A 13,950-nucleotide genomic window follows, 5' to 3' on the forward strand; every position below is an offset into this window, starting at 1 on the left:
GCGAATTCTACAGAAATTTATTATTAATAAAATTATAATAATTCTGAGAGAATTCTTAGAGGGATTTAATGAAAATTATAACAGAATTCAATAAGAATTTCAAGAGAATTAAATAAATTTTACAAATGAATTTTAAATAAAATTATAAATAAATTCTATAGCAACTTTAAGAGAATCTTACAAGAACTTTAGAGAATTTATATATTTAATTTGAGGAATATTATAAATTTCTATATCGTATAATTTGAGGAATATTATAAATTTTTTTAGAAAATTTAATAGTATATAATCTAATTACAAGAAATTTATTTTTATTTTTCCAAGATAATATTTATAAATTATAATAAATAATAAAACGGTTATTTTCTTGTAACATCTATTCTATTATATTCGTTCGAATGAGAAATTACATTTATATGATTTGTTTACGGATAATTCCGTAAATAAAGTGAAAAAAAAAATAGCATCGTGAACGATATTTGTAGAAAACAAATAAGATAAATATAAATATCCTTAAAAAATAGTTCTTTTCAAAATATATTAATTTTTCATCTATTTTTATCAATATACTTTAATTTAAAATCTCAATTTCATAAATAATCGAGTTTATTATACCTTTTAAAAAAACATTAAAAATATTTCATTTATTCATATATAGAATATTTATAAAAAAATTTTAAGAAATTGAAAAATATTAATTGAAATAATAAAATGACACAACAAATAATAAATACATTGCATATTACTATATCTGCATTGATATAAAAAATTTTTTTTTTAATACTTTTTATTTTTTGCATTTAAAATAATATTAATTATATTCTTTAAACTCTTCGTTGAGAAACTGACTAAAAAATGCTATAATGTAATGCACTGCTAATTAATTAAAATAAAATTATTTATAATTGAAAATATAATTGAAATTCTAACAAATTAATTTATTATAAATATTTTATATATCAATATATCAACTTTAATCATATGATTCATGCTCTTCTCAATTTTTGTTTCTTTCATTATCGAGAATTGATTTTCCAATTAATATACCATATTTAATATTTTTTGTATAAATAATTGTATTATTATAAATAATTGTATTATATATATTAATTATTCTATATTATTTACTCTTTTAAATCAATTTAACGTTTTATTTCATTATTCAAATTTCTATTCGAATAACAATAATTGCAACGATTCGAAGCACAATAGGAAACATCCGGAGACAATAAATTTTGTGTGTCGTTCGAAACCGTCTCGTTGCTCGTAAAAGAATTTATTACTAAAGAAACTATTTTTAGGGACTATCAAATAGAAGGATGGAACTCCTCGACACTGAATGAATTGATTCTTTTATCTTTGCTTTGGAAAAAACCAAACTATATTTCTCAACTATAAACATGAATCTTGGGAATAGCTAATCTCTCTTTTTAATCTTTCTTGTGCTAATTTGGTCGATTCTATTTTATGTGAAATCTAGCATTTATGAACTAGTTTTATATATATATAAAAATAAATTTTTTTTTTTGGATCAATTGAGAGACAATAAATTTTCGATAAAATAATTTTAAATTATATTTTAATATAAAATTATATTTTAATATTTAAAATACATTTTAATGGATAAATTTGAATTAGTTTGTAATTAATTATTTTTGTGAATTCAAGAAGAAATGTTCAGAATTCTGACAATATTAGATTATGTGGAAGTTTGCTTGATGCTATCGAAATAAGATGATATAATTAAATGATATGATCAATATTGAATCATATTGATTTTAAGAAAAGAATGTTACGTACTTTCAATTAATAAAAAAACATATTGCTAATGAAAAAAGAATAATCATCGTATATCATATAAATAATTATTAGATTAACAAATTTCTATAATCGAATCGCATTCCAATTGAAAGTAGAGAAAAAGTATAATAATAAATTTTGTTCTGAATGTAATAATATATAAACGATCAAATATCTAAAATAATAAATAGTACATTTTAAAGAATTTGTATTTTCTGAATATTTTTTAATTCCAATTTTTTTTATTTCTGCAAACTATTGTGAAAATATTATAATATAAATAGATATATACTCATTGGATTAAATTAAATTATAAATCTACTTACAATTATCTACTTTCTAAAAATAATTAATTAATATATTAGATAATTCTAATATATAATACAAAAGTTTAAATTGGCTCTATACTCTATATTTTTATAATATATTTTTATTCATTTGACTTTTAAAATGAATAGAATGTTTATTATAATATTATTAAGATGCTAATAACAGAAATTTTAGATCTACATATAAAATATTATTCTCATTTTAAATTATTCACATATTTTTTTTATTTTTTTATTTTCATTTTTGAAATAAAATATAAATTATTAAAATATTATGTAATAATAAAAATTATTTTATTTATTATTTAAGATTTGCATATGTATAAAATGTCATTCCCAAATTATTTACTTATGTTTAGTTATGTTTAGTTATAAAGAACTACGATGTTATAATAATATTATATCTATAAAATTACCATTTATAAAATCTTTATAATATTTTTACTCACTCAACATTCGAATGACATTCCTTTGCGCAGCGCTTTTCCCTCTTCCGCTGTCCCAATGATTCGTAACAACCGATAAATGGTTCCTGTTCACAGTAGCTGTCAACATTCTCGATCGTCTTAGTTTAATCGCGATCAATATATAAAGAACGATGATGATCGTCATAGGTAGGACAAAAAATAACATAGTGGATATCTCGAATGCATGTTCGATCAATGTCCATTTCATCGAGCATCGAGCTGTATCCAGAATTATCGATCCATTTTTGTTTTCATATACAACCCCGAATTGAATCGCCTGTGGCACGGCCAGGCATAGTGCCAATAGCCAAATTACTATGACGAACTTCACTGCACGAGACAGCTTTGACATAGTGTGTGAGATAAAAGGATGACAGATCGCAACATATCTGAAAAAGATAATACACATAGTTAGTATATTTTTTCGTGAAATTTTTTTTTTTTTCATTTGTTAGCAGATTCTAAAAAATTCGACTATGATCGAAACGCGTTAAAAAACCGGAAAATTGAGATTAATGTGAGATGATAGCACATTTCGTGTGCTGTGAATATGTTTATGTATTTTGATATATTCGTTACAATTTGTCATGGTGATTTTCATATAAGATCAACCAGGAAGTATAATAGTTATAATATATGATATATATACGAAATGAAAAAAGTTGTAAATAATTATTTTTTCGACTATATTTTGGGTTTTTATATTTTACAAATAATGATTATACGTGATATTTTTTTTTTTTTGGTACTAATAATCATTATTGATGAAATAAATTTATATTGATTGCTTATTATTAATAAATTGTTCTGATCGAGTAAAATATAAATTAAAAAATTGAAAGTTTAATTGATTGAATGTAATCGAAATAATTTTTTATCGATAATTATTATGAATAATCGAAATAAAATTAATGGATATTGATATAGAAAATTTTTTTTACATATAATCATTATTTGTTATTATAAAAATGTTCATAAATCAATATCATCTGGTTTATAATAGATTTATTGGTTTATAATAAGTGTTTTTTATATTTCATGAATATTATTTTCCATTTAAATGACTTACAAGTTTTTGTTAATGATTTATTTTCTTAGAGCATGTTTTCGGATTTATTAGATACAATCACAATTTTTAAATAATTGTCATTCATGATACAAATATTTTTTATATATTATAAAATTTATATAATTTTATGAAAATAACTAAAAAAATGTAAATAGAAATTTAAAATATTTTTGCATATTAAATATTATTATTATTTTAATATTATAATTTTATATATTTATANATTAATCGGATATAATATTCACATATAAAATATCTAATTAACATCTCAATATCAAAATTATTGCAATTTTAAAAAATAATAATATGATAAAATATACAATACAAATACTGTGAAAAAATAAGAAAATATATATTAGTATTATATAGTATTATATAAAAACACAAAAAAATTTGGAAACAACAGAAAGTGTTTATTTTATATCATCATATCTCCAAAAAATACATGCATATATTTAAAAAATTTATTTATCTCAAATGTCTGCAATCCTAAATACATATACAAATATAATAAGATATTAAAAACATACAATATAACACAAGTATTTTTTAATATAATCGGAGAGTGAAATAAAACTTGAGGATATCAATTATCATGATCTCATCAATTTAATACTTCTTAAAAAACGGAAGAGACAAATAATATAGTAATACTAATATTAATACTAATACTACTACTACTATTAATAATAATAATAAATTATTATATGATAAATGATAAATGAAAATTTTTAAGAAATTTGAACAAGTAGATATTATAATTGAGACAATAAAATCGTGATATAAAAAGATAAAACTAAATAATATTATTTATAATTTATTATTATTATTTTTATTATTAAAATTCTAAGAAAAACAATATAAAATTTCTTTACTTGTCCTCATCTTCGTTTTTCACGGTGAATTAAAGAGAACTGTTCAAAATAAGTCGAGAAAATTCTTAAGTATTCGCAGATTCTCGTTTAGATTTAAGAGAATAAAATATTACTGTGAGAATAATGTTTGTAAAGAAAATTTAAAATATCGTTTTATACAACAATGTCCTATTTTACAAAATCTTAAAAAGAATCGTGCTTAAAAAAACAACAAAATAAATTAAGAATTTTTCAGAAATGATAATTTTTAAAAAATGAAAAATATTCTTTTACAATATTCTTATAACATTTTTAAAAATTTCAAAAATAAAACTAATCTTTACAAAAAATTTCTCTATTTCAATTGAGAACATAAATCTTTTTACTATTCTTTTACTATTATTTCATTCTATAATAAAATTTATAATATTTTAATATTGAAAAAAACAATGTTATAAAATATATTTTTATAAAAATATATCGCGATTGTGCATTTCTATAAAAGTTATTCTTTACAAGAAAATAATCTTTTCATCTAGAAACAATTCAATTTATCTTAATAAAAACATTATTAGTAAAATTAAAATATTTCTTAGAGAAATAATATTATATATTTATATTTATTCACATTAATTTAAATAGAATACAATCTTTATATTTATAATTTTGTACAAAAAAATTATTTAATTAAATATCATGTTACTTCTTTTATAAAATTACTAAAGATTTATTATATTTTAAAAATATATAATTTCTTAGCAACTATAATTAATGTTTAGATATACAATAAATTATAATTGTTACATTTTAATTGTATCATAATAATATTTGTTTATATTCTAGAATTTAAAAATTTATTGTAATTAAATTTCATTATCATTAAAAAATCTTTTATGAATTTTCAAAAATGGCCAATACTTTCATAGATAAAATTTTATAAGATAAAAAACATAATTCACTTCAATTCCTTTGTAAAGATAAAAAGCAATACAGATAATACTGTAGTTATAATTATTATTAATTAAAAATATCAATGATTGATCATAAAAAAACGTTGCTATATTTTATACAAAAAAAATTCATAAATTTGATAGTATTTGAAAAATTTCTCAATCGTATAAAGTCAATTGTCTAACTAAAAAAATCATTAGTAATAGTAATATATTCAGACGAAAGATAAATATTTTTCAGACTCAAAAAATATTTATTATAAATCTCAAATCATTTTACAATAATTTACATCGTATTCAATTATTCGTCATGAGATACAGAGAAACGAAAATTGAAACTTTTTCCCTGGAAATAAGAAAAAAGAAATTTCAAGCTTTTTTTCCGGAAATAAGAAAAAAAAAAAAAAAAAGTGTCATAGTTTTTTACCATTAATAAGAAAAAAAAAAAAAAGAAAATTGAAACTTTTTCCCTGGAAATAAGAAAAAAGAAAGTTCAAGGTTTTTTTCCGGAAATAAAAAAAAAAAAAAAAAGTGTCATAGTTTTTTACCATTAATAAGAAAAAAAAAAAAAAGAAAATTGAAACTTTTTCCCTGGAAATAAGAAAAAAGAAAGTTCAAGGTTTTTTTCCGGAAATAAGAAAAAAAAAATTTCAAGCTTTTTTTCCGGAAATAAGAAAAAAAAAAAAAAAAGAAGAAACTTGAAAGATTCGGAGACAGTCAATTTGTGACAAGCGGAAAAGATTACTTCTGACGGTTCTAGAAAGTTCCGTGTACGAGATGACATATAAGCTTAAGCTTGATGCTTTTAGTCCAGGATGCTTTAGTTTATTGTAGTTATTAAAAGATTAAAAACAGGCTTAGAATTGCATGGTGAAACATTGAGAGATCGATTTACATTTAATAATATTTATTGAAAATTTTGAGGAAAGAAATTTTATTTTCTCTTTTCTTTTTAACAAGAATAATTTTAGAAAGGAAAAATAAAAGTATTAATTCTATTATATCAAATTATATCTTATTTTTTTTATTAATACTTTTACTCTGCACTATTTTACTATTTTTAAATGAAAAATAATTCACTTACATAATAATATTTTTTTTATATTAATATTTATACATTATTTTTACAATAATTTTTTTAAAATATTAGATAGCAAAATCTTCTATTGATTTAAAACTTCACATATAAATAACATAAAAAAGTAATATATTTAATGATATAATCGCTATTATTTTTATGACTTTCTTTCATTATTTAATTAGCTTAATTTAAATTAATTTAAGATTAAATTAATTAAAGAACTCATGCTATAATTATGGAAATTGGAAATAAATATGGAAATAGTTTAAAATATAAATAAATTTTTCTCTAATAATTTTAAGAATATTTTTATATATACATTAAAATAATATAAATTATTTAAATTATTTATATTATTTAAATTATTAAATAAATATAAATAATAAATGTGTTACTAGAAGATTAAAGTTAATTGCTGTTGAAATTTTGATTTCCTTTTTTTTTATTATTTTTTTTAATTAAAGATTAATTATTGATAATTAAAAATTAATTAATATCTCGAAGGATTCTGAAATGTAATTAAAAGAAATTATAGAAATAACTTAAGATTCAATTACAAGATAATGGAATTATAAGATCATATTTTTTTCATATCTTAAGCATAAAAACTTTTTATATCTTTTTATAAAGCTAAAATTAGAAAAATACCGTAAATACTGCGTAAAATGTAATCAAATGATTAAAATAACTAAAGCTTTCAAAATTCCTTCATTCATCAAACCGAACATTCGATTTCGACGTTTCGAAGTGAACGAACTCTTAAACAAAACTGTCTCAATCAATCACCTGTTTCAAAGAATCGGTAAACGAAAGAATATTTACAATCAATTCAAATATCTTTTTAACTCTTTCAACCAGTTTTTCGATAGTCTTTATTCAACGTCAATATTATTTACGATTTTTTTCTTTACATAAAAGAAACAAAAAAGTCAGCAACATAAAAATTTCAATTTATCTCGAATCTATTTAAAAATATTGTTTGTTTTTTTTTGGAATAATATTTGAAAAATTATTATTAAAATAATATTTTAAATTCAAATATATTTAGAATATTATTTAATCTGATTATTGGAAATGAAAGATTTGAAATATGAAATTTTTTTATATTTAATAATAACGAAGCATTTTCGTTAATAAGCTAGATACTATCGAAACATAATTTAGATTTATTTTTATATTTTTATCTATCAAAATATTTCTTATAAGAATATTATTTTATTTTGTCGCTATTTTTATTTATGAATTTGTAATTAAATGTTTTGGTAAGTATCATATACTTTACATTGATATATATATATATATATATGAACAACTTTTTTAACCATATATATATAGTTATTTTCCGAAATAATTTTTTAAATATATATATATATGTATGTAGTCTGTATATATAATATATAGTATAGTATAGTATAATCTATTCAACAAAGTAAAACAACATAAATGTTTATAAATTATTGGCTGTTAATCGAATGTTTTTTGTTGATTGTCACAAGTAAATTATCGTTATTAATATGATTCCTATAATCAGTTTTTAAAATATACTCTTTAAAAATGAATAACTTTAAAATTGAACAAAATGATTTGAATTTTTTTTAAGGTAATTTAAGATTTGGAAGATTAGTTTACTAAATAGTATATAAAAAAATTTTTTAAAATTTATTAAAATTATTTTTTAAAATTATCAAAATGCATGACATATTTTCTTTGCAATTCTGATGCAATTGCAATTTTTTATACATTATTTTTTATACATTATTTAATTCTTCTAACATTTTAAAAAAATTCAAATCAAAATTTGAATTTTAAAAATTAAAATGGATATTTTTTAAAAGCCATTATATATGTAATATTGTAGTTTTAGCTATAAAACATAAAGCATAATCAGCTTAAAGCACTAAGTGAGAGTACTTATCAAAACTTGCATCATAATCATCTTATAGATATCTGAAATTTGTGAATAGAATTTTATGTACTCATAGTGCATAAATACTCGTGCATCAATCACATCTACTTCTTTATATCTATTCATCTTATTAGATAGATTATAGTGGATTGAATGTTAAAAGAAACATAAAAAAATTTAATTAAAATCATGTCAAGAAAAAATTTATAAAAATGTATATATAAATATACATATATTTTTATATATAAATATATAAATATATATAAATGTATATATAAATATCTGTACAGTTAGATTATAAGCAATTTAATTGTGTACTTTCTATTATGAAGTTTTCTATTTTCTAGTTAGAATTCTATATGTATATGTATTTATTAAATTCTGCGTAAATTATACATAAAAACTGCAAGAATCAGAATCTCAGAATAAATTAATATATTCGCTATTATGTATCATATACATACTATGATATTTTATAATTTTTTTTATTTCTTTTTAATTATGTATATATATGGAATTTTTTTATGCTCTTATATAATATAAAGAATGATGAAATATGTTTATTTTTTAAAAAATGATGAAGTTACTGACAACGTATTTTTTATCTTTTTTCATATTATGTAAACTTATTATAATCAAAGTGTGGATGAATTTACACTTTTTTCCGAAAATCTTGAACTTTAATTACATTTTACAATAAAACAGCTAATTCTAAAATTTAAATTTAAAACATTTCTCCAAACAGATTTCACATTTTAATTTTCATTTGATTAATTCATGCTAAATATAAAAATTCATTTTATTATATTCTTCTTATATACTTATATATCTTATATTTTTATATTCTTTTAAAAATGTTCTTCTTATATACTTATCTATCTTATATTCTTATATTCTTTTAAAAATGTTCTATCTAGTTAAAATATTTTATGAATGTTCAAAATATCTTTTTCGAGAAAATTTTCGAAAAAATATTCCAGAGATTTAAAATTTTATCATTTTCCTTGTACCATTTTTTTTTAGATAAATAAATCTGATTTTTTTAGATAAACTTTACATAAACTTATTTAAAAGATAAGTTTTTAACTTATTTAAAAGATAAAAAATATTTTAAAAAATATAATAAAATATTGCAATGTATCTTAGAAAATAAAAGAAGAATAATAAATAAGATATTTTAAATAAAAAAAATAGTATATCTAAAAATAATATATCTAAAAGATTCAGGGAATCGATTTATTTTTTCAAATAAGTTCAATTTTGAATCTAACTTTGAATCTAACAGATGCATTTTAAAACTATGTATAAAATTCAAAAAATCTATTTATTTTCTTAAATAAGATGATTCTAATTAAATTTAAATCTGAAAGATTTATCTTAAAATTTAACAAAAAGTCAAGAATTGATTTACTTTATCAAATAAATAAACTATAATATTTATTGCTTTTATCGATTCGAACTAAATTTAAAATTAAAGAATTTATTTTAATTCTTTCAACACGGCATCGTATTTTTTATACAAATGACTAATTTTTATTTTTGATTATTATAGTATGAATTGGAATTAAAAAATGTTATATAAATGTTTTTTTCTTTTTTTGTCACAGTTATATATATTCCAATAATGTTTTTCATTTTTATTTCAAAAACGATGTTATGATAAACTTTTTATTTTAATTAATTGAATATTTATATTTTATGAACATTAAAATTATATTATAATAAGCAAAGAAATAAATATAGAAAATATTATATTGTTTTATAATTATAATTAATTAAATATTATTTTATTTATAAGTGATATAGTGTAATAAAATAACATTATAACAATTTTGTTTATGATAATATTGCGTTGATCTAATATAGCTAAAGATAAATAGCTTACGAGTAAATGTTACTAAGATAATAATGTATTCATTATTTTATATATTTTATTTTATCGACATATAATATAATCTAATAAAAATCATAAATACAAATATTTACGAAATTTGTGATAAAAATTAAATTTGAAAATAATTTTCAAAAGAATATGAAATACAAATATATTCAATAATATTAATTGTAATATAAATATATATATTTGTGTTAAAAGAGTTAAAATTGGACTTAAAAAGATTCAAAAAATTAATTTACTTTGTTAAATAGATATAACTTTCGAAAACTTTTTACGCACCTCTCGACAGTAAAAGCGGTGATAGTGAGGACAGTGGCATTAGCGGACGTCTCAGCAGCGAAGCTTTGAATAATGCAAAACGCTTCGCCGAACACATACGGGAAATGTGACCAGATATAGTACATCTCCGGTGGCAGACCAGATATCAGCAGCAGTAAATCAGACACGGCCAGGCTAAACAGATAGTAGTTGGTTGCCGTATGCATCGACTTGTTACGCGCGATCACTACGCATGTGGAAATATTACCGACCAAACCGGTGACAAAGATCACCGCATAAATCACAGTGATTGGTAGAACGATATATAATGGATCTCTTCTGATGGATGAATCTTCTTGTTGAAGAAATTCAACTATTGGACTTGTGTAATTATCCAAAATATAATCATTAGGTATCAGTTGTTCCTTGCAATTTTCGCTTATCTCCATCGTGATATCGATTGATTCTTTCATAGATTCGTTTCTTAAAATCATTTTTTCGAATGATGAGATTTCTTGAGATTTTGATGAATTAAATAATCACAATTGGTTTGACTAGCGAATTAACTTTAATAAGCCTCATTCATTCTCAAATCAAATTATCATTTTTATGTATATTCACTATAATTATAATTTAATGGCTTAATGATTCAATATTTTGAAAGAAGAAGAGGAATCTTTGGTATTTCTCGACGATGATTAAGTAAATTTTGGCCAATTTGAACACTAATTAATGATATCGATCTGATATGTATTCGTGTATCTATCATTGATACTATTGATGTCATCCAATTGTTAAATTGTGGATTTGATTTTTTTGATCTCCATTAAGTTGATTTTATTAAATTTTTGTAAAAAAAAAAAAAAAAAAAAAATAAAAGAGATATGGATTGTTAAATTGTTAGAATTAAGAAACTCATTTAGTTCGAATATTTATGGATACTGATGAATCGATTTGAGATTTTAAAAATAAATCATTCCGTCATTCACTTGAAACATGGTCGGCCACTATCCTTAGGGACAAAGTGACGAATAGAAAATATTGTTTGTCTCGAAGACATATTAATAGAAAATCGTTAACGCTGCAGATTGGATTTACTATGGTTCTTTAGATCTGCAAAATGACCAAGCCACGCGTGGAAGCGAAATCATCTTCCGAGCAAGATATTTCTGAGCGATGGGATTCTCTTGACTTCTTTAAACAAATTTCACGAATTGAATTCTCAATTAAATGATGAAATAAATTTAAGTATTTTGAATTTCTTAATTTTTTAAAAATAATTTTTCTATGAATATTATTTTAATTTTTTAAACAAATTTTTATATTTTTTTATTAAACTTATTGGGAGATAAGTATTATAAATATTTATTTTTTTCTGAGATTTTTAATCTAAATAATTAGATTAGTAATATATTAATATATTTTCAATATTTTATAAATATAAATCTAAATGATAGATTTATTTTCATTATAAGAATTTGATTAATTCTATATTCTATTTGATTAATTCGCGCCAATTTAGAATCAATTTAGATTCTCATGTTCAATCATATCGGAATTGAATTATGTCGGTATAATTGAGTTTGAACCAAATATTGTTTGTAAATCGATTTTTTAATGGTGAAAATTCTTTGAAATAATAATTGAAATTTGAAATTACAATTTGTATGTTACTTTATTTTTATACCGTATCATTAATATTTTTGATATAATTAATATATGACATTATAACGTAAAACGATTTAATTTCATTTAATTATCGAATGAATCATAAACATAACAGAAAATATTTGTAAATTTTGTTTTTATATGTAAATTTTGTCTTTTCTTTTTTTCATCCTGATAATCAATTCATTATTAACTGCAGCATTAATTACTCGATCGTCTAATTAAATCAAACTATCTTGTTTATAAATCAATTATTTTTTATTTCTTTTTAAATTATTTAAATCGTTTTTCTTTATGATTGAAAACTTTAATTCTTTGTTTATGGAAACAAAATGAACATATTTAAATAAATAAATAAGAAACTTGAAATATTGAAAATTCTTTCAAAAATTTAAAAAGTTTTTTAATTTTTAAGAAAAAAATGTGAAATATTAAAAAATATAAATATTGTAATATTGTAAAATAAATATTTTAAAATAAAAATTGTTAAGTATTAAAAAATATTAAATAAAGTAAAAATTGTGAAAAATATGAAACATTAAAAAAATTTCAAAAAATAAAGAATAATATGAAAAATGTGGATCAAAAATCAAAAATTAAAAATCAAAAAATAATTATTGTAAAACAGATAAAATAAATTAAATTATATTAAAAATTATAAAAAGAAAATTGTAAAATATCGAATCATTTGTTAGAATATACGTATATATAATTCACAATACTTTTCTCAAAATTTGCATTGTTACAATCTTGTTTTGTTCTAATAAAAAATTAATAACAAGACAATTGATTTCTAGATAATTTTATAGAATAATAATTTATTTTAATATAATTAATATTCATTTTAATATTTATTTTATTTTAATTTAATTTTATTATGAGAATCTGCTAATATAATTTTGATATCAATTTGCCTCATATCACCTCATATCAATTTGCAACAATTATTAAATTTCTCAATTTATCATGAATGATTTATCATTGCAATGATTCTGATATATTACATTTGTGACTAATACACATATGATCATAAAAATTTATTTATTATATTTTCAATTATTGAAATATTTCAAAATAATACAGTCTTTTTCTCTTGTTTCTTTTCCAGACAATAATGAATTCATCATTTTTTTCTATTATTTAGAAAAATTCTTTTTTTTTTTATTTGTATTTTTTGTTTGTTTTAAACTAGAAATAATTGAAGTATTTTTAATTATTTCTAATCGAATTATTTTTTCTTTTAATAGTTATAATGGATTATATATTTAATTAATTCTTGTTTTTCTTATAATTATTAATATTAAATTAAATGTATTTAATTAAATGTGAGACATTTTGAATTTATATAATTTCTTTTTATATGAATTTAATATATCATATTCTGAATAATTATTTCATTTTTCATGCACAGATTTTCTAAATTACTCAAAAATGGTATTATATTTTAAAGATGTATTAAGTTTGAAATAATTTCTTCTTTTAATTTATTAATGAATTAATAATTAAAATTAATTTAATTAATTTATTAATTGGAACCAATAGATAATATTTTTTTAAATATGTAAAATAATTATTTAAAATATTTTTTTATAATATTATATTAATTATTATATATAATATTATATTAATTATATTAATTCTTTTAATTCAAGAATTTTATATTCTGTTTCT

At 19.2% G+C, this 13,950-nt stretch overlaps 1 protein-coding gene across 1 annotated transcript; it reads right to left on the reverse strand.

Annotated features, from left to right (window-relative positions):
* Positions 1 to 2,550: 2,550 nt before the first annotated feature.
* On the reverse strand, positions 2,551 to 11,138 carry LOC102675698 (pyrokinin-1 receptor-like). The gene is made up of 2 exons (XM_006619293.2): positions 10,633 to 11,138; positions 2,551 to 2,985 (listed from the first exon to the last, which is right to left on the reverse strand). Exons 1-2 carry the CDS (start codon positions 11,103 to 11,105, stop codon positions 2,571 to 2,573), a joined length of 888 nt encoding a protein of 295 aa, XP_006619356.1. The 5' UTR covers positions 11,106 to 11,138; the 3' UTR covers positions 2,551 to 2,570.
* Positions 11,139 to 13,950: the final 2,812 nt, after the last annotated feature.

The sequence above is a fragment of the Apis dorsata genome, unplaced genomic scaffold, assembly GCF_000469605.1.
Source record: "Apis dorsata unplaced genomic scaffold, Apis dorsata 1.3 scaffold_401, whole genome shotgun sequence".
Taxonomy (NCBI): Eukaryota; Metazoa; Arthropoda; class Insecta; order Hymenoptera; family Apidae; genus Apis; species Apis dorsata.

Excerpts from the sequence above, each read along its gene's own strand:
- LOC102675698 (XM_006619293.2), bottom strand. The coding sequence starts at position 11,105 with ATGATTTTAAGAAACGAATCTATGAAAGAATCAATCGATATCACGATG. Across the intron at positions 2,986-10,632 it reads ACCGCTTTTACTGTCGAGAG|ATATGTTGCGATCTGTCATC; the intron begins GTGCGTAAAAAG and ends TATCTTTTTCAG.